Source organism: Clinocottus analis, unplaced genomic scaffold, assembly GCF_023055335.1.
Source record: "Clinocottus analis isolate CAN_PGR_092001 unplaced genomic scaffold, fCliAna1.0.p SCAF_27, whole genome shotgun sequence".
Taxonomy (NCBI): Eukaryota; Metazoa; Chordata; class Actinopteri; order Perciformes; family Cottidae; genus Clinocottus; species Clinocottus analis.
Window position 1 is genome coordinate 2,477,182 of NW_027176009.1, and position 22,402 is coordinate 2,499,583.

Here is a 22,402-nt window from a genome sequence, read left to right on the forward strand (position 1 = left end):
CATAAAACAAAAATGTCGGATACACAGGTTGAGTTTGTTTTCCCCCTGTTTTTTTTTCCCTTTTCCATTTTACTGGCTACTGAACAATAACTGTGGAGTGCGGCCCCTTTCAGTGCAGCCAAGCCGTCTGGATACAGCTTCTGTTTTAATCCCTCAAAATGTCTCAGTTCCTTCACTGTCCCTCCACCACTGCTGTGAAGCTGATTATACAGACGTTTGAGGAGAGGAGGGCCATGCTTCCTTCATAGAAGGAGGATTTTTTCCATTTTACCCATTGCACGATAGAATAATACATTCAGGTTGTGGGAATAAGCGAATGAAGGAGAGTGCAACATAATACTTTAAAGAATTCACAAATAAGAACAAAGCATATACATCAGGTAGAAATACATTTGTCCTCACGTAACACATGGGTGCTGTTACTGTAATATGAACTTGGGGAATGTCTTTTTTGAGTATTTAAAAAATAAATATTGAACTAATAATAATATATAGTATATTTTTTTATCACATTATCATTACAGATATAAGGCAGACAGCATTTGGAGTTTGGGGATGTTATCATAAAATTACTACCATAGACAATGAGCTACAGTGAGATATATTGGTACAGGAAATTTATTTGTAGAATCATATCACAGTAATCCTGTATTGAACTGTATCGAATGGTTACATGGTGAACTATTGTTTCCTATCGTATTGCAGACCATGCATCGAGATGTTTTGACTCATATGTTGTCGTGATGACATAGTGTCCCATGCTCATAAATATAGTAGACACATTAATATGAGGTCAAATAAAGGCACGCTAAATTAGTCCAATACATAAAAAACACGTTTTATACTCAAATCTTTGCACAATGTTTCAGAATTAATACAATCTGACACAGTAAGGAAGGAGGACAGAAGTAAGTCACCGTGAGTTTATTCGGTCCAGAGAGTTCATAACCACTAGAAAAGCTTTCCTGTCAACACTCATATGTCAGTTTGCTAATTTGGCTGAATAATGGAAGATGTGGCATAGTGAGTGTCAGGGTCTGCAGTACATGTCGCTTCATGTGTCAGCAGAGAAGGCGTTCAGTCCTGCAGTGCAACATTGATGTTAAAAGCTGTGACATAGAGTGCAGGCCAATGGTATTCCTCTAAATGTACACACATAGATGTACAAACACACACACACACACACACACACACACACGCATGGTAATGTAGAGCAGTGTTTTGTGATATCGCAAGGTTGAGTGGAAGGAGGAGGGGAGCAGACATGGGGATAAAGTAAGTGCATTTGAGTCTCTGTACACGTCCTACTGCGTCACACACACACACACACACACACACACACACACACACACACACACACACACACACTCCTTTACTGTGACTCATCCCTCCGCTCCCCCTCCCCTTACTCCATATCTGCTCAACATCCACACACACAACAGCCAATCTGTCAATTCTGCTATCTGCCTCTCTGCTCCTCTTTGTCCCTTTCTCTCTTTACATCTTTTGTTGCTTCTTTTTGCACCTCATCCCACAATCCTTTTCCAAACGTGTATCATTCCTTCTCAACTTTTCTTGTCTCTTCAGGCACGTCACACCCAAGCCACCTCCACCCATTTCCCTCTTAGGGCTCCTCAAAACTACCACAATCCCGTCAGTTCTTATGCAATCGCAGTGATGGTTGTGGGGTAAATAGCCCTGCAATGCAGCACAGTTATAAAATAGCTGCAGCCGCCATGGGGGCTGCAGCTGGGACAAAATGCTGCCACTTCCACCTCTGCTGTATGGTTACTGCTCGGCACTGGTGCTGTTGTAAAGCACTCATTTTTGACATTTGATTTGTGAAGGTTTCTCTGTGCAGGCTGGGTTCATGCCCCAAAAGAAGAAAGGGTGTTTTAACTGCATGGAGTCAAGGTCAAAATTATGGTGCCATGATGGTGCCATATATATATATATATATATATATATATATATATATATATATATATATATATATATATATATATATATATACATATATATATATGTATATATGTATATATATATATATATATATATATATATATATGTATATATATACACACACACACACATAGACATTTTATATATATATATATATATATATATATATATATATATATATATATATATATATATACACACATATATATATAATATATATATATATATATATATATATATATATATATATATATATATATATATATATATATATATATATATATATATATGACTGAAGGAATGACTGAAGGAGTTTTATTTCTGCCATTTACAATTTTTAAATGTTTTATTATGAAGGTCCAAACAACGCACATCCGGTCTGGTACCCGTACGAGTGCCCAGATGCACCATAACGTACGTCGGCTCGTAACCACTGGAAACCCAAAGCAGAAAGAAAAGAAGTGAACGTAACCGCGGATTGTTTCCGTGTGAGATGAAGGCGGTGTGTCTGGAGCATTAAAGGTAACTTAACTGTCTCTTCGGGTATCAATGTCCTATCAGTTGATAAAGAGGGATTGATAACTTCAGCTAACTGTGATGTGAGGCTCACCGCCGAGTTCACCGCCGCAAAACGTTCACAAAGTTACGCGAGGATGACTTGAGCAACGTGCCCCAACAACGCTGCCTTGAAGCTGATAGGATGGTCTCGGCATTTGTTTTTATTTCCAGTTGTCCCAGCATAATTGTGAAGCTAACGGAAAACACATTCAGGACGTGACCCATTCAAGTTCTATGGGACACTACCAAATCTTTTCGAATTGCTTCGCAAGGCATTGTGGGATTTCAACCAGACCAGACTAGAGAGGCGAAACACGTTGTTTGCTTAACGTTTGCCACTTATAGTTCATGCACGTGAGGGAGACACTCGCCTGGAAACATCAGTAGCGATTAGCCAAACATCGATGGACTAAAAAGTGACGTCCTACGAGGATGGGAGGATTAGTTAGCTAACTAGTGTTTAACGTTAACTGCAGTGAGGAGGATGAGAAACATGCTGTACTTTATGGGATCCATTTATTCTGTGTCCCTGGGCTCCTGGATGACAGATATAAAACAATGTTGCTTGGCACAACGTTACATGTATTGTTGGGAGAGACATTATTACACACCGCTAAGGAGCTAGCTAACGGTACTCTCCTCTTCCTCTGCCCTCTTCCTCCAGTGGGTCTTCTCCTCATACATGTAGTGCTCGCTCAATACATATTTGTTTTGACCCAACGCACCTCAATAATAAGGAAAACATCGTGGTCCGGCCCTGAAACATAACCTAACAATAATAATAATATAGTATTGGAGGAGATGAAAACAGTTTGTCCTGACATTCTTAGGATCAGCTCTCATTGTTGTCCACTTTTAGGCTAAGCTACAAATGTGTGTATGTGTAAACACTGTACATTGAATAGCTGTGTCTTATAAGACAATTTGGAGACATAGGACAGTAATCTTTATGGTAATTCCAGGAAAAGCAGGTGGAGGGAGGGCACTGTTTATGGACCTTTGTTTTGTTTGCTCTTTGTTTTGTCAGAGGACTTTTACACTGAACCTGAATGAGATCAGTGTTTGATCTGGCATTAGGTTATCTGAATCATCTGTACCACGATGTCACAACTGTGTCAATGCTGAGGGCAGTTTATACATTTCAACTTCAACCGCAGCGATCTTGTTGCGGTGCTGCTAACATTGACTACTTTTTTTTACACACACTAATATTACACTGTTAACTGGAATATTACAATATTTTTAATTGTATGTTAGGACAGTCTATTTTGTTTGGATATTCCTAATTATGTCTTACTGTAGCATTTTTCAGTTGAAAATAAATGGGATAGGCCAATCTTAATCCAGCTTTAGGAGCATTTTTTTGGATGTGTTTTATCGCAGTTTGTGTCATATTATAGAAACATGGGCAAAAAAGAGTATCTTGTGCATCTAAAAGTAATTCCCTCGTGTCATGTACAGGAATACAGTATGTGTGCTTGTATTCCCTTCACTTTATCTGACTGTCAACAAGCCTTTGGTGCAGTACATTTGGCCAATATCCACTCGATCACATAAGTGAAGGGCAGCATCTTATGACTATTTTCCTGTTTGCTTGTTGTTATCTCAATGAATTGATAAAACGCCAGAAAGATACATTGAACTCGTTTGGTACATTAAGAAAAGCCTGTACCTCCTTGCACTTCTTAAATAAACAGAACACTTGTAATAGTGAGTCAGTGAACTCTCCTGTGAATCAGAGACGTGGCAGACTTTGGAAGGTTGCAGGTTTTTTATGGCTTTGTCATAGTTTTACCTGTGACCACAGCTGTGTTTGATCAATAGGCTTTGGACTGACCAGTGAGGTGAAGGCACGCAGATGGTGCAGTCTGTAATTGTGACTGCTGGTGGGAATGTGCTGTCGTGGCAGAGACTGATTGTAACTGGGATGATTAAGTAAACTAAACAGCCAAACAGCCATAAAAGTATGGTCAATAGTTTTTTATGAGCAACCTGCAGCTCCGGAGCTGCATGCGGCTTTTTAGCCCCTCAGTTGCGGCTCCCTGAGGCTTCAACAAAAACTTCTTTTTTTTTAGAAAAATGTGCATTACATGCTGTTATGTCACTGTCAAGCCTCTTCCCCTGCAGGTGTCTAATTGTCATTTGCAGAGCCCCGCCCTCGCTAAACTATCAACGGATAAGAATTTTAAAAAAAGTCACGGAGGAGAATAGAGTTTAATTAATTAGACGTTTTAATTTGCTTTCACTGCAAACGATGCTGGATAACGATGTCTGCTTGATATGTGGCGAGAAATTAGCAAACAACAAAATATTTAATGCTGAAAGAACAAGCACACAATATCTGCAGGAAGCAGTGTTGGCACAGAGTTTGCATGAAGAAACAATCTTTCTGACTTCAATTATACCCAAGAAACACGGTCACAGATGGAGATCTGCGCCTCTTCTTTGTTACATAGTCTAAATATTACAGCCCTGCGTCGAGAAACTGAGACACAACGTCTTTTAACCTTGTTGGGGAAATCTTCACTTGCTGATAAAGGAACGCAAGGACAAGATCAGTTTACAACAACACTGGAAAAACATACATTCTCCACCTGAAAGGTTTTTTCCCCCACCACACACAGTACCGTTTGCTGCTATTTGCGACCTGATAAGCCTTCAGGCTGCAAGGTATACTGATACCAATAAGGTATTTTAATACCCTGTCGTTAAATACGGTACTATACTTAATTTTATTACCTACTTTTTTAAGAACGACAGTGCATTAATAAGAGCTACAGACTATTTCCTGTGCGTGTGTACGTGCATATGTAAAAAGTCGCGGGACCCAGGATTTTAAGTCAACAAATAAAGTTGAAAAGAACATCAGTAGGTCATGGTCTGCTTGAAGGCTGCACTGACCCCCTCTGAGCTGGTGTATGTTTTAGCAGAACTATGAACCAAATGTACGAATGAAATTAGACCCCCTAGGTTTTTTTGATCTGTCCAAGTATCTCATCTCATTAGGTAAACGTCTATACCACCAATTATGATGTGTTAAAGTATTATTTGAACGCAAAAGGAGAGGAAAAGCAGTCCGGTGGCTAAAGTCTGACACAACACAGCACTTTTTCCGGTTACTTTTGTTGTCTTCCTGATTTTTAGCAACTTATCCCTCATCAACTTTGGACAGAACTTCATCTAAATTTTTTTTATAATTTCCGGGGGTTTCTTTTAAAAGCCTTTTGTCGTCCTCCGAGCTGCATTACCAGATTGTGACTCATATATTGGGACATCAGATTACTGCATACCATAACTATACATTTAAAAAAAAGAAAACAGAGAAATTCAAGTTCTATGTTCTGTCGTCATTTTATTCTATTACTTTTTCTGATGTTTTAAGTTTTTTCTTGGGGCATCGTTTCAGCATTGAGATATTCAGGCATAGTTTAGTTTTTAAGTCATAATTTGATAGAGGGCAAGCTCAATTCGTGGCATGGGCACCTCAATGAGGCATGTCCGGTTTTCACGCAGATGCCCTTAATGACCGAGAAGCATGTCCGGTTTTCACCGCAGATGCCCTTAATGACCGAGAAGCATGTCCGGTTTTCACCGCAGATGCCCTTAATGGCGTAGAGGCATGTCCGGTTCACTTCCGGTTTACAAGTCAGACGCCACAAATTACTTAGGCAGTTGCCACTAATTCTACGAGATGCCACGGTGTTTGCCACTAATTTTTAAGTCGTGTCACCTGCACCTCGTAGAACGCTGGTGTCAGACCCGTTTTCAGTGAGTCACGGGTCTTTGCGTGGGCAAAACTAACCTTGTGCTTTTATTTTGAATGGTCACAAAGACCCCGCTGCGTGCTCGCCGGTCTGCGTGAGCATTTGAGGGTATTTGGACCCGGAGTCATCTCTGTGTATGTTGTTCATGTGGTGGAGTGGTTTCCCAGTAATTCAAAAGGTATCAGGTTCAATACCTGTCCTCTACACGTGAGGTTTCCATTTTAAAACGCATATATGTTGCTGCGTTTACACTGAGCGTCCTCACTCCGTCGGACTTTTTGAGCACCGCAAACGGAGGAGGACTTGAGCTACCACAGAACCAGCAGCAGGAGTGGAGTTTGGAGACCTGATCCACTTCCTGATAGTATATTTACTTTGCTCAGTTTGCTGCAGCAGTTGAGGAATCGCTCATCTGCAGCTTGATACTGTTCATCAGATGCTGTGTGTTTGTTACATGTTTTATTGTTTGCTAACTTCTCGCAACATATCAGCAGACTGGTCAGACAGCATCGCTGGCAGTGAAAGCAAATTAATACAACCACACAGAATTAAATGCTCTACTTTTCTCCGTGACTTCTTTTTTTAATTATGTATCTGTCGATAGTTTAGCGAGGGCAGGGCTCTGTGAATCACCACCTGCAGAGGAAGAGGCTTGACAGCGACATGACAGGATGTGAATAAAAAGAAGTGCGGAAAAATGTTTTGAGTGAAAAGAGAAAGACGTAAATAAAGTAGTTGCCGCTAGGCTGAACTAAGAAAGCATTGGGTTGTTATTTTATTATTATTACACAGTATATGCGCAAGAGGAACCCTCGGCTACACTACTTTTTGTAATAGTGTGCCCCACGCAGTTGCCACTAACTATCCGGTGGTTCCCACCTCAGATCTCGTGGCATCTCACTGATCTCGTGGCATGTCCCTGCATTTGTGGGGCATGCCACGAGATCTGAGAGCAGTTGCCAGTAATTAACCGAGATGACACCAGTTTCTAAGTCGTTGCACTGACACCACGTAGAACACTGGTGTCGGATCGTTTTCAGTGAGTCAAAGGTCTTTGCATGGGCAAAAAAAAATCCTGTGCTTTTGTTTTTGAAGGGAATTTTTAATGCAGCGGTGTCCTACTCACACTCCTCAAAACTGCTTTTCACAACACAGTTTACTTGCTTGAGTTTACACACCACATATGTACATATATATATATATATATATATATATATATATATATATATATATATATATATATATATATATATATATATATATATATATATATATGTACATATATATATAAATGTACATTCAGCATCATAGTCTCCTTCAAAGGGCCGCTTGTAACTGTAACACTGTATAAATGTAATTACTACTGGACATATTGTAAATAACTGTCTTTGTATTGAATTATCATTTATTCAAGTTTGAAAACATTGTATATGCATTTATATTAATATACAAATAGATGGAAGCACATTTCTCTGTTACTATGACATAAATCCATTTAATTTATAGTTAAGAAACCCACATTACTTTATGAAAGATCAAACTTAAAACAGAAGAAAATAACAAAGAGAAATTTCAAGCCCCCGTTATTATATTCATTTTGTTGAACGTTTTTTTGAGTTAATAAGAACATATGTGGTCTGGGGCAGTGGTTCTCAACTGCTTACGCTAATAATTTAATAAATAAAAAAAGTCTGGAATGAAGCGAACAATCACAAATAGTTGCAAGTAAAGAGTGTTGTGAAAGCAGTTTTGAGGAGTGTGAGTACAGCGCTCTGCAAAGACCCGTGACTCACTGAAAACGGGTCACCAGTGTTCTACGAGGTGCCGGTGCCACATAATGACTGGCAACTTGCGGCATCTGGAAACCACGACGTGGTGCCAGTGGTGCCGCAGTGCCCGAGGCATCTGAGGGGGTAACCGGATATATTCAACCGGACATGGCTCTATGAGGTGCCTGTGCCACGAATGGCGCTTGCTCCTACTGCATAATTTTGGTATTGTGACAACACAATTTCAGACTCATCATATTTGATTGTTTCAGCTGTGCCTGGAGCTTCAGGAGATATTCATTCTCAATAGTTAATGATTATAATATGATTGGTGGTCTCCTATAAAAAGTATCTGACCAAAAAGCTGGTCAGATGCACATGGATTCTGATTTTAAATGTTTTTCAAACTCAGTTTCCAGCTTTTTCACCTGCTCTGTTAATTTGCTCTCAGAGCGAGGCAGCTGAACACACACTCACACTCTGCAGCACCAGAGACCTTTTAGGATCTCACTGGACATTTTACAAATGATTTTCTGAATCCCTGCAGAATGATCCACCTGAAGTGTATCGTTTCTGGTCAGTGATTATGTCATTATGTTGTCCTGTGCTCGACGTCTCGCTGGATGCCACATGTTCTTCATTCCTTCCACTCAGCCAATCACAAGCTTTAATTTAAATGAAGCCAACCCAGAACCCAGCCCTTCCCCCAGCTGTATCAGTCTCTCTCTCTCTCTCTCTCTCTCTCTCTCTCTCTCTCTCTCTCTCTCTCTCTCTCTCTCTCTCTCTCTCTCTCTCTCTCTTTCTCTTTCTCTCCTCCTTTATCCCTTCCTCTGCTGCTTCCTGGCTCACGCATGCCTTCCCTTCTTTTCCTATTGCGGCCGGGTTAAAAGGAGAAATAAAAGGATAGAGGGATTGGGGAAAAAAAGAGTGATTTTAGCTGAGAATTCGCAGACGAGTGGGATGGAAAAGCGACCAAGTTCTTTATGGATAAACCCACATGTAAGTCATCCCTCTACTATATGCTGTGTCCTTACCTTCACAATCTTACTTCCGGTCTCACTCTGTCATTGCCCCTTTTTTATTCTGTGTGCATTGCATCTCCGTCTGCCTCTATTGATGTGCCATCTCTGCCTTTGCTCTCGGCATGTGTCCCTACCCCCATACATAACACCGGCTGCTGATGCTGTCTTGTGATGCTCGAGTCACTAGCATGCTAAATGAGACTCGGGGTAATCACATTATTTAGTCCAAGAGGTTTTTTTTTCCCCTTCATATTAGCCACATGACAGTTAAAGAACCACAATTTATGTATTCATGTTGCTTTGACTACAAATATTAAAATATGTTTTATCGTGGTTAATGTGTGGTACCCGTTGATCCTTCTTGTAGCTCATCTGTGAGTGTGTATCATGTTCGACTATAACTGGGATTATTAGTAAAACTAAGGTTATGAAGAGGACTACTCAACAAAGACTGGGCTGTTTTACAATTACCAGTAGCTGCAATAAATGTAATCTAAAGAAATAACAAAAACAATTTAACATTTTTTTGCTGGCATCTACTCAATGACCCTAGGTTCACCTAGTTTCACCTGCATGCATTAAAGTCATTCGTATTTTGTTTGCACACAACAAACGGTCTCTGAGCTACTAGTCTGAAGCTAGCCGAGCCGGGTACATTCTGCATATGTCCCCTTGGCATCTGTCAGACTTTTCTTTATGTATGCTTCATAACTCTATAGCATGCAATACATCATTAAATTGCAACTTATCATATAATCATAAGCTAGCAAGCATTTTACATCAATACTGTGGAGAATGCTCAAAAAACTTGTATTTATTTAAAATGTCCTGCTTGCTGTGAGGAACATCACCACCTTTTACATTTTAATTCATGTTGAAATCTAAATTGATTATTATTATTATGAGTATGTATGTTTATTGTTGTAATAATAAAACTAATTGTTATTTTCAAATTGGGACGAAGCTTTATGGTGATGACAATCACCAGTGTTGTCTTCATATTTTTTATTTTATTTGTTCAAAAGGTATTTTTATCATCCATTATTTGCTCTCGTCGTTTGTATTTTAATTAAAAACATTGTAGCTTTTCAATATTAAATACATATTGTAGTTTTACTATAACTCTTAATCTGCATTGCGTAATTATAGTAGCTGTTATACACAATATACATGTATTGTTGATGCATCAGCTGGTATTTGGCAAGTCATAGTTTCACAAAACAACCAGCAGCTGATAATATACACTCAAAATGGAAATTAAGGAGATTTTGTTGCATCATTTAAGTGGTATCTTACTGAGAAGGACGGAAATATGTTTCCGGATGCATTATGTGTCCATTTTGGCAACCCAGGAACAAATGGGATCCACTCAAACCCCGATACACCAGCGCCCGGTGTTTCTAAAGAGGAGATACGGTGTGTGAACCAGGCAAAGGCACACGTCTAGTTCACCTCTGTTAGCGGCCTTTCACTGCCTCTGGAAAGAGCTAGGCTAAAGTAAATGATAAAACCATTTCTCGTATTAATCGTTAATAGATAGCGTGAGTTTTACTTGCATTGCATTAACAAAGATCATTGTTATTGTCATTTATTTTAGTTATAGTGGAGAATTTTCATGACAAATAACAATTCAGTTACGTTAATCTCTTGGAGGGGAAAAATGGAACGTTAGTAGCTAAATAAATGTCTTCACTTTTGATGGCGGTGTAACTGCTCGGTTCGATTCCGCCGTTCATAGAGCGCACAACGCCCAAATCAGCCTTCGGTATCCACGTGACATCTTTTAACGTTTTGTGTTATCTGATTAACCAATTGAAGGAAACCAATAATTCAGTTTGAATGATGAATAGTTTAGGAAATTTGTTTCCAATTGATGAATTGACTGCTACATATTCCTGCAGTAACACACCAAGAAATGTGGAAATCAACCATCATTACAGGGGAATATCTCCAAACATAAAAAAGAATCATCCATGCTAATGTTTTATGAAGAGGAAACGTATTAAACGTGTTTATTAAACTTCTAAAACACACAGTGTGTTTTTGTTGAGAAACATAACCGATTTTAAAAGAAAACTCAACAGAACACCTCGATGAGATGTTCAGTGGGCTACAGCAGACCTGTAAAGTGACCAGAAGCACACTCTATAACCTGACGGGTGCTTGTTTGGTATCTCAAACCCAGATGGAAAACAACACCTACTCTTTGCTAAAACTTGTCGGAGAGGAAGAATTAAATGTGTGGCTCTTTTGTTTTGCATTGCCACTCCTTATGCAATGGCGTGTACAAATAAAATGACTCTGCTAATGTCTCTGACATACTTGGTGCTCCAACTAGACTACGCACAGATGAGGAGTGCTGTCATGTTTGAATTGATCCTCTGTGTGCACTGATTTGAATTTTTTTCACAGGCCAGGAGTAGTATAGAGGACGTTAACGTCAATCAGAAGGTATGATTTACATTTAAATTAAATATAATGTGTCAACTATATCGCACAGGAAGCAAAATGCCTCACACTTCGTGAGGCTGCCGTACGGTCTTATCGTGAGACGTGCTGGGATTTGCTCGATTCCACAAGTGACAACGATCACTTTGATTACGGTACTTTGCGATAATCAATCCAAGCCGCATGTGGCAACAACATGAATGTGCGACCAAACTCACCATAAAAGCAGGCGAGCGCACGCAGCACTTTCCAGTTTCCTTGGAGAAACTTTTCATGTGTCACTGACTTTACAATGGGATGGATTTCTGTGATATTTCTGACATGCCATTCTCCGCAGATGTTATTTGAGGTCTAAGGTTTATACGCTGGGAAATCAGTATTTTATAGTAGTACATTTTGACACAGCCACAACGTGGAATAACAGAGGCTGTTGTTTAGCCAAACACCTCGTGACAATGATCACAACATAACTATCCCTGCTTATCAGGTTTCCGTTTGTTTTTTTCTCATTAAATTCCAGAAAGAACCCGTTCCGAATATGCTAACAACTTAGAAATACTGAAAAGACTTGTATATCCCATTACATCTTCACTTTCAAGGTTAAGATAACAAGTAGAAATGCAAAAGTCATAACTTCAAGAAAGCTTTTCTTTTCTTTTGGGGTTCCAATACTCATCCTCAGTATTTATGACGAAGTACTATACTGCTACGGATTCCTTATTGGAATATGATGGGACTATTACAGTCATGTTGCACTTGCACATGCAACCGATGTTCACAATGTGAACCACGCTATGGGTCCTATAAGCAAGTATTCATTAGACATAATTTGTGGTAGAAACATTCACAACGGCTGTTGATCCTTTGGCCCTTCACTTCTCCAGTCCATAGTACACTTGGAGGAAAATATGCAACCTTAAATGTTGTAGAATAGAGTAATGACGGCAATGTGCAACCTAATCAGGTGTTTCACAAATCAAAGGATGACACACTTCTGGTTGTCTATGCAAATAAAAGTGTGTGTGTGTGTGTGTGTGTGTGTGTGTGTGTGTTACATAGCCCCTTAATAAGATGTCACTTCATGTTGCCTCTCTTTTATTTTTTACCAGTCTGTAAACATGTGAACCATCTGCATCTGGAGATCTTTATGTAGATTCCTCCCGCATACGCTACATCAGCGATGACAATCAAGTTTGACATTTGTGAATAGCAGGCAACGCCTGTATGCTATTATCTGTCACAGCACACACAGGTACGCACCTTTTCCAACAGGTCACACTCGAAGCAGTAGAGCTCAGGTCAGGACTTCTCACTTGAGCAATACTGCACTGTGGTTGGATTCATGTGGCTGATAGATGGCATTCTTTAAGCAGCTGAACTCAGGACTCATGACATAGCACAGTCAAAGCCTTTTTATTTGCAGTTGAGATGCTCTTTGCTCTAATTTGATAAAGGACTTGTTATTTTCCACGTTGATAAACTTATTGCCCCGTCTTTTACTGTTCTCTCTTTCTAAGGAGTGCCCATTTCCTTCATTCCTGATTTGGCTCCTCTCCCAGATGAGTTTTATATCACCAGTACAAAAGGCTCTACCCACATCATTTTATATTGACCACTTATTTACATTTTAACAAGAAAGTACTGTCATGTCTCTCATGACAGCATTTTAAGTAGCGATGGACAATATCACAAGCAGCCTGCCCTCTGTTAAGGGACGCGGAAAAACCACGGAAAAACATTTAAAGGGTTTAACATTCATGTCCCAGTAGGAACACTGTGTGTGTGTGTGTGTGTGTGTGTGTGTGTGTGTGTGTGTGTGTGTTTTTAAATCTCTGTTTGCTCCTTCTGATGTCAATGACCCCTCCATTACTATTCTCAGAAGTCCAAAAGAGTGAAAAACAGTTCGGCCAGTGGCTAAAACTAACCTTGGGAGTTTTCCAAGCACTCAATCTGCTCTGAAATTTGAGGTCCTTGTGATTTAACACATTGGCTCAAATATATTCGAATATAGTTTATTTACATTTGTCCCGGATTTTTTTTTAATATGTTTAAGAACTTGACTTTGTCTGCTCATTGGGAAACTGCTATAATGCATTCAGGGCAGCAGATGGCAGCAAGTGTTTGTAAAATGAGGATTCCACTCACCAGTTTTAGTTTGAACATAGTGGACCGAAGTGAAGGTCAATTGCTCTGCCATTGCTGCACACCGTTAACGACTAAAGAGCAGAGAAGCAACAAGGTATTTTTTCACAGCGGACATTTTTTTTTAGCTCCGGTGTAAATCATAAAATGAGTTATGTCTGCTTTCCATTTTCAATTCTAGGGTCTAAAGTAGCTAAACTGTCACTTACCGAAGCATGGCAGCATGTTTACTGTGATTCTGGGGTTAGGTCTTTGTAGTTTTAAGTCAATAAAAGTGTAACCTTGTCAACTAAAATAATAATAATCGTTCAAAAGATTCTCGTAGGACTACTCAGTGATTAACCTTTATTGCGTTACTAATGTTCCAGTAAGTTGTGTCATAGGGCCTGACTTTTCAGTTGACTTTAGCCCGCTACTATATCAGGAAAGGATACTGGAGATGTGGAATAAATAGTTAAAATGACATGGACTAATACAAACCGGTTGTAAACACATCCAGGTACAGCAGGGGATTGAAGTGCGATTCACTCTTTCTTTCTTCTGGACATAGTCCCGACCCCTTTTGACCAGGCAGCCAGCAAGCATAGCGAAAAACTCACTCAAGACAAATTTCATTTTGCCATGTGACCAGTGTAACGGGTGCGAGTGTGTGTCCATCACCTTGCCATGCAAAGCACTGTCCTACAGCATGTTTCTCACCTGTGGGGAAAAATGTTTCAGCATGTGTTTTGTTTTGTGTGTGTATGAAATTCAAAACATGTTTAGTGTAGTTTTGTTGTGTTTCCCTGCTACAGCATCTGCATATTCGGAAGGCCCAGGTGAGTATGACCGGTGGGGGTCATAACAAATCCTGAAAATAATAAGCTAAAATCCTGTTTTACAAATCCATTAATGGATCTCATCTTCTCATTTGTCCCTGTTTTCTAGGAGTTGTACTTTCTGAGAATGCAAAGGGACAGAGAAAAAATGGAGCGAACCAAGACGGAAGACAATTATCAGGTATTGCTTTGTGTCTTTGGCGCAATGTGAAAAACATTTGGAACATTATCAGTAATTTGTATGTAATTAAACACAACCCTTGGAGAGAGGCATGTTTCTATGTGTTGTGTGTACTAAATTCAAAGCAACCAATGGTCTCTGTGTGTGCGTGTTTGTGTGTGGTTGGTGGTTACACCTCTGTTTGGTGTAGTGTAAGAGAAAATTAAGGGTGTGTGTGGCAACATGCAACAGAGCGGATTACTCCAAACTGGCCCCCATCATGTTTGGGATCAAAGCCCACCCTGACGAGTTTGAACTGGAAGTCGTGGTACTTGGCTCACATCTCATTGATGACTACGGGTATGACGGCATCCTTTAAATTCCATAAATAAATTGTTGCAGAAGTCCAAAAACTGCAAAGTAGTATATACCTTGAAATGCATTAGCCAACACAATGGTCCATTATTGCCACGGGTGCTTCATCCAAGTCCGTCCCCGCTCCGCAGGAACACTTTCCGTATGATCGAGCAGGACGACTTCGACATCGGCTCCAAGCTCCACACCATTGTGAGAGGAGAGGATGAGGCGGCCATGGTGGAGAGCGTTGGGCTGGCACTCGTGAAACTCCCCGATGTCCTCCAGAGGCTGCGCCCCGACATCCTGGTCGTCCATGGCGACCGTTTTGACGCGCTGGCCCTAGCAACCGCTGCAGCGCTGATGAACATTAGAATACTTCACCTGGAGGGAGGAGAGGTGAGGAGGCCGGGCTGGAGAATATATGAGAAGTTCGGCAACGATGAATCAAGTCATACATTTCATTTCATGCCACACTACACATTGTGTGTATAGTGTGCGGTCATACCTTTTCCAACCTTTTTGAAGCGGTAATTTAACTAAAGTAAATTATAGCATAAAAGTAATTGTTACCAAATAACTTGCAACATCTTCTCTCTCTTTTCTCCAGGTCAGCGGAACAATCGATGACTCAATCCGTCACTCCATTAGTAAACTGGCTCATTACCACGCCTGCTGCACACGCAGGGCAGAGCAGCACCTCATCGCCATGTGCGAGGACCACTCTCGCATCCTACTTGCTGGCTGCCCCTCGTATGATAAGCTGCTGTCATCAAATCACAGAGACGACTACATGGATATCATCAAGAGCTGGATGGGTAGGTGGGAATACAGTCACGGGGCAGAAATAAAGTGTGAGGCTTTAGAGTTTGTTTGCATGTCATGTGCAGGGTTTATTTAATGTTTTAAATGAATGTTGCAGGTGACCAGGTGCAGGAGTGTGACTACATTGTGGCTTTGCAGCACCCAGTTACCACTGACATCCAGCACTCTGTTAAGATCTACGGGCTGATGCTGGACGCCCTGCTCTCCTTCAACAAAAAGACCCTCATTCTCTTCCCTAACATTGACGCCGGTTAGTTTCACTTCCTGGTGCCATTTTTTTTTCCCTCTGTTTTTTTTTTTTCTGGCTCCTATCTCCCTTGACCAAACCCCTTTCCTATGCAAATAGGAAGTAAGGAGATGGTGCGTGTGATGCGAAAGAAGGGAATCGAGCAGCACCCCAACTTCCGGGCAGTGAAGCACATTCCCTTTGAGCAGTTCATCCAGCTGGTGAGCCACGCCGGCTGCATGATCGGAAACAGCAGCTGTGGAGTAAGAGAGGCGGGGGCCTTTGGTACGCCCGTCATTAACCTGGGAACGAGGCAAACTGGCAGAGAAACCGGTATGTACGACATCGAACAAGATGTTTGGTTTCTTGCTGACTCTGCCAGAATTATGGTCCTTATATGCTGCCTGACAGACAAAGCCCAAAAGATGAATTACATTCCTAATGAGGCATCTCACTTGCCAGTATGGGGAAGCTTTGCAAAAGTTAATTATATGTCTTACACAGTTCTTTTTACGCTTTACAAAATGTGTTCATACAGACAGTTTGTCATCTGACGCAAGTTATTGTTCTAAATATTATTGTTCAGCTGGAAGACAAATGTGTAGCTAAGGTATTATTAGCGATAACAAAGCGAGCATTAGTCTGTTAACTAAATCTGCCTCTGGGCTTGGCGGCCGCTTTATTGACGTTTCTCTCTCCGCCAGGTGAAAATGTTCTACATGTCAGAGATGCCGACACTCAGAATAAGATCTACCATGCTCTGGAGCTGCAGTTTGGAAAGAGATACCCCTGGTATGACCAACGACTGCCTGTCTGTCTCACTGGGTCTTTGTCCTCCAGTTCGTCTCTTGAGATTCCCGAGTGCTTTTTTGTATTCCTGTTTCTAAAAGCAATGGTTCTTTAATCTAAGCAGACATTTTTCTCCTGAATATTATTAAGGGTTACAACATCAAGTGAAACGTTAAGTTGGAGTTAAACATCATCCAACTCCTGTCACAATGTTCTACATTGTACGTAGGTTTTGTTACTGCGCTCCCTTTCAAGGACATCTTGATAACTTTCTAAATCAGCAAGTCAAGTGTCGCAGTCAAAATGTTTCTTCATAAAGAGAAACCAGCGACAGGACTTGGAAATGATCTCCCTGTTTGCCCAATTTTCTCCATTCGTCTTAATAGAGTATTTAAACTGATCTTTTTACACAATCTCTGGCTAGCACACAGAGAGTATTTTGGTCTGAAAAAAGAGTAAACGTTGGGCCATGCAAAGTATTCCTTCTGTCTGAGGAAAAAAGTCTCCCTCAACATTAATCATTGAGGTGCGATCATTAGTGCAACACAGTTTTAGCCCCTAGAGATTGGTGAGACTATGGCGCTCTGCCTCGAGAAGACTGTGTAAATGTTACATTTAAGTACTGGATTGATGCTTTTTATTCCTTTATAAGCAATGTAACCTTAGAAAGCATTCTAAAACGTGGCTTTGTCTTTCCACAATTTTCATGTTTTAAAAAAAGTTGACACAAATTCTGGCGCACTTCTGTTTCCCCATCAGCTCTAAGATTTATGGCGACGGCAACGCAGTTCCTCGAATTCTCAAGTTTTTACGGACCATTGACCTGGATGAGCCCCTCCAGAAGACTTTCTGTTTCCCCCCGGTAAAAGACTGCATCTCCCAGGACATCGATCACATCCTGGAGACACAGAGCGCTTTGGCTATTGACCTTGGAGGGACCAACCTCAGGGTGGCGATCGTCAGCATGAGGGTATGCTGCATAGTCTCTGTAATCCTTTTGCTGTAGCGGTTTCTTCATTTTTTTTTACCCCTTCAGCATGAAGAAACTGTTTCCTTTTCAAATGGTTATCAATACAGCTATGATTCAGCTTTTAAAAAGTCGAAGATGTGATGAAGCGTTATTTATAGGAACAAAGAATCTGACAGATACTTTGTCTTCATTGTGAGGAAATTTGTACCTCAGTTTTGCTATCTGCTATAAAACCTGCTTAATGCTCTTCTGCTATTCTTCCCTTTTCTTTCCCTGCCACCACTCTGTCTTCACCCCCCCCCTCACTACCTCCCTCTCTGTCCAGGGTAAGATAGTAAAGAAGTATACTGAGCCCAATCCAAAGAGCTTCGAGGACAGGATGCAGCTCATGTTGAAGATGTGCGCAGATGCCATGCGGGACTCGGTCTCCCTCAACTGTAGAATCCTCGGTGTTGGTAAGAAAAGAAAACACACCCTCACATTATTGAATGAAAATGGTCTGTGATGCTGACAACCTCGTTATCTATTATCCAACTATCATCTCATTGATCCTCTAAAATCTATCGTCTACACATCTTAGGCGTTTCCACTGGGGGGCGTGTAAACCCCCAAGAAGGAGTGGTCCTACACTCCACGAAGCTGATCCAGGAGTGGTCCTCCGTGGACCTGAGGACGCCCATCTCCGACGCACTGCACCTACCCGTCTGGGTGGACAACGACGGCAACTGTGCTGCGTTGGCTGAGAGGAAGTTTGGTCACGGAAAAGGGTTGGAGAACTTTGCTACTGTCATCACAGGAACAGGTGAGCCAGGAGTAGTGCGTACATATCACTCACTGCTGGCTTAGAATAAAGATTAGGTAGATGTGCAACTGATTGCAACGTTTTCATGCAAACAAGTATTCCTGTGGTCTCTCACCTTATGTCAGTGATTCTCAAACTTTTTTGTCAAGTCCCACTTTGGAGGGAAAAAAATGTTTAATGCCACACCACAAAAGAAATTGCCTATTGTGGCTAAAATCTACCTGTTTTGCACTGACTATGTTTTTAAGATAATAACAATAATGTGCAACCTGTGCAAAACAAAATGAGTGCAGCTATGCGAGCCATCGCGTTATCAGTATTAGTGGCTGCAATGAGCCCGCCTTTCTCTACAAATCTTATTAAAATGGGGTTGAAGACTTAATACGGCCGCTCTCAATTCATGCTCGATGTTGAGTTTAGATTTGTGTTCTGTGTTAAAACACGCAACAGCAGAGAGATTGGCATTTGGCAAAACGCCAAGAATCGGCGTCAAGTGCTTAGCGACGTTCTATATGCGTGTACTTTGTACTTTTGTACTATGTGAAGTTCTCGTGAAGCTCACGGGGGAGTGGTCACCTTGGAACCACAATGAGCCGGTTTGACCCGTTCTCCTAGTTTGCATCTCAGAGTGTCCTTGAGCAACTGAACCCCAGTGCTTCACAGCAGCACACTGCTCCTTAATTTTGAAGGATGGGTAAAATGCAGAGAATAATTTCTCCACTGTAGAGATTATTAAAAAATAATATATATTTTTATTTAGAAATTATAACAAAAACAAACTGTAATACCTCCACGCTGCACAGTTTGAGAACCACTGCCTTAAGTTAACAGGTAGTTAAGTTTCAGACAATCGCAATGGCAATCGAATCTGCTTTGTTTATCCTGAGCAGCAGCATTCATCACGTTTGCTTTGAAAATTGCAGCTTGTCTTGGAATGTTAGTCCAACATACAGTAGATCTGGTCTTTCTTGTTACATATCGATGCCTATCAAGGCTTTTAAAAATCATTCTACAGTTTATTGCCACATAGGAATAAAATAAAGAATGTACTCCTGTCATATTATATTTCATTTCATATGAAACCTGCTCTGTCTCACAAAGAAAATGGTGATCATCATTTTAGCTGGGTTTGAAGGAAATTATGAGTTGACTGGACTGGCTTACTTTAATTACTCAAATCAATTGCTTAATTGCGCCTGCTGATCACAGGACGTAAATCTCTGGACTCTTTTGTAGGTATCGGAGGAGGGATTATTCATCAAAATGAGCTGATTCATGGCAGTACCTTCTGCGCTGCCGAGCTGGGTCACATCATGGTTTCATTAGAAGGCCCAGAGTGTTCGTGTGGCAGCAGAGGATGCATCGAGGCGTACGCGTCCGGCTTGGCCCTGCAGAAAGAGGCCAAAAGGCTGCACGACGGTGAGTGTTTTGTTTTTGTGTGTATGCAACTTTAAGGAAAGTGATGAGACTTGTCTATACCCATATGATTTAGAAAATGACTCAGAAAGGTCTGTTTTCTAAACATGGTGTGTTGGATTTATTTGTTAGATTTGTTTTCTTTTTTTCTTCTAAACTACACCTAAACAAATTTCTTCCAGTTTAGTTGAGGTTTTGGAATCTATGCCTTCGTTGAAATCTTGCATGATGGAAGAAAAGAAAAACCCTGGTGTGGTGTTTTTGATAAGTTAATTAAATGTAGCGCCTTACATCTGACCTATATGTTGGCGTGTCTCTCAGAGGACCTGCTGATGGTGGAGGGGATGGATAAGAAGCTCCCGGAGCCCATCACTGCTGCCCACCTCATCACCGCAGCCAGACTGGGGAACTACAAAGCTGAAGCTGTTCTGAACAAAGGTCAGAGCACTTAACAAAAGAACTGAAAATACGTTTTCCATTGTTGAACAAAATTAGTGTAATTTTCCTCTTGCCCCCGACCGTCCGTCATAGTTCATACGTGGTTGCTCATAAAATCTCCAATTACAATAAGAGAAAAGACTCATTTCTATCCGTCTTCCACTTCTTCTCTCCAGCCTCCACAGCGCTCGGCGTGGGCATCATTAACATCCTCCACATGGTGAACCCCTCGCTTGTGATTCTGTCTGGAATCTTGGCTTCTTACTACCAGGCTCCAGTGCAGCACATCATCTCTCAGAGAGCACTCATCTCCGCCCAGAACATCAAGGTCGTCACATCGGAGTTGGAGGAACCTGCTTTACTGGGAGCGGCTAGCATGGTGTTGGACTACGCAACCAGAAGGCTATATTGAAGGATATCATCCTGATTTACGGAGAACTGCTCCCAACAAAAGGATGGGAAAACTGAAAATAGTACTTGTAGATGCATAAGCATATCTGGGGAATGCATTTTGAAGGCTAGACAGTGACAATGCATACAGGTCTGTGGAAAACACAGGTTGAACATTTTGGAGAAGTGTGTGTACAATAATATGCCTGTTGATAACCTCAATGAAGGCAGTTTTGCTTCTAGTTTCTACAAAAATACAAATTCCCAAGCCTGTGAGAATGATGCTGTCGCCAGTTCATATGTCCAGTTCCAATCTGGTTATGTCCTGTGTTAATAGGGTCCAATTCATGGGCCAGCAATTCCATTCTTATCTACATATAAGGTCAGTTTTTTAGCAATCAAGCTGTTCGGCATTTGAGTAAACAGCAAGGCCATCTTCAAACCAAAATTACCCTATACAAGTTAGGACTAACCCACTCTACTTTGATGTGGGTGGATGGAAAGTCTGTCATTATAGAAAGCTTATATCAGATATGACCAAAATATTGCTTCAACATTCTCCTACAGCTTATTCTCAATTCACCTTAATTGCTTGCTGTCTCACTTTTCTATTAATGTTGTATATCTTACTTAATTTTGTCTATTTCTTTTTTTTTAGATAAGGGTAACTGTTATGTTATATTTCCCCATTAAATTATTCTAGCTGTGGAAAAAAAATATTACATTTTTAAAGATAATGCTTAATGTAGTTGGTAATCTTAAAGGCTTTTTGGGGTAAGACATATTTATTGAAAAATCAGTTAAATACTAAAATTAAATGTTAAGGTAGTTAGTATAAGGATGGCCTGATGGGGAATCGTTTGCCTGTTTCAAGTCTTTTTTTTCTCTTTTTTCTCATTACTAAACACCTCAAGAAGATTACAAACTGATTCAAAAGTTTTCTTCGTGCCTTTTGAAGATATATTGTATCTCAAAGTGATTAACATGGTTTGTATGTAATTATATAATGTGTTGTGCATTACATGCTGATGTTTTGTTTTTTTATGGATTTTTTTTTTTTTTGGTCGAACTAAAGCTTCTGTCTTCGTATAAATCCTGTTTGCAAAATGGTGGTCCACGATACGGTAGCTCTTATTGGGTGTTCATGCAACTTCCTAGTTTGACGTCTACACCAAAAAAGTGCAATTGTTACAAAGCTCATTCAAAACACAAATATCTTTGCCTTCGGTATTTAAAACATGTTTCGTGATTAATATGCCTTAATAACAGACATGCAAATTATGATGTAAATGAATGAAGAAATTAAACAGATTTGACTTTGGGGGTGATGTGTTCTGGGGAATTTAATGGAGTTGATTTGGCTGCTGTTTCTCATTGCAAATTTTCTTTTTTTGTACAGTGACTGCACCATTTCACAATCTTGAAATATGAGTCTCCTGATATTGAAACTGAAGGAAACGGCCAGTCGCACAAGTATTTTTGCATCGAAACAGTGGTCAGCCAGTAAAAAAAACATCAACACAAAGAAGCAGAATCTAAATATTTTACT

General features: G+C 40.5%; 1 protein-coding gene across 6 annotated transcripts; it reads left to right on the top strand.

The window, feature by feature from the left end:
- Positions 1-2,343: 2,343 nt before the first annotated feature.
- On the top strand, positions 2,344-22,176 carry gne (glucosamine (UDP-N-acetyl)-2-epimerase/N-acetylmannosamine kinase). 6 transcript variants are annotated; one of them, XM_068592394.1, is made up of 16 exons: positions 2,355-2,484; positions 11,488-11,526; positions 14,460-14,483; positions 14,593-14,664; positions 14,855-15,003; positions 15,150-15,396; positions 15,608-15,815; positions 15,920-16,072; positions 16,169-16,381; positions 16,753-16,840; positions 17,597-17,807; positions 18,133-18,262; positions 18,388-18,609; positions 19,846-20,028; positions 20,347-20,463; positions 20,640-22,176. In XM_068592394.1, the coding sequence occupies exons 4-16, from the start codon at positions 14,611-14,613 to the stop codon at positions 20,873-20,875; spliced, it is 2,211 nt and encodes a 736-aa protein (XP_068448495.1). In that variant the 5' UTR covers positions 2,355-2,484; positions 11,488-11,526; positions 14,460-14,483; positions 14,593-14,610; the 3' UTR covers positions 20,876-22,176. The 6 variants fall into 6 exon arrangements, with proteins under 6 accessions (XP_068448494.1, XP_068448495.1, XP_068448493.1 ...); XM_068592392.1 differs by lacking the exon at positions 11,488-11,526; XM_068592389.1 differs by lacking the exons at positions 2,355-2,484; positions 11,488-11,526 and adding an exon at positions 8,250-9,052 and having other exon boundaries at positions 14,436-14,483.
- The last annotated feature ends 226 nt before the right edge of the window (positions 22,177-22,402 follow it).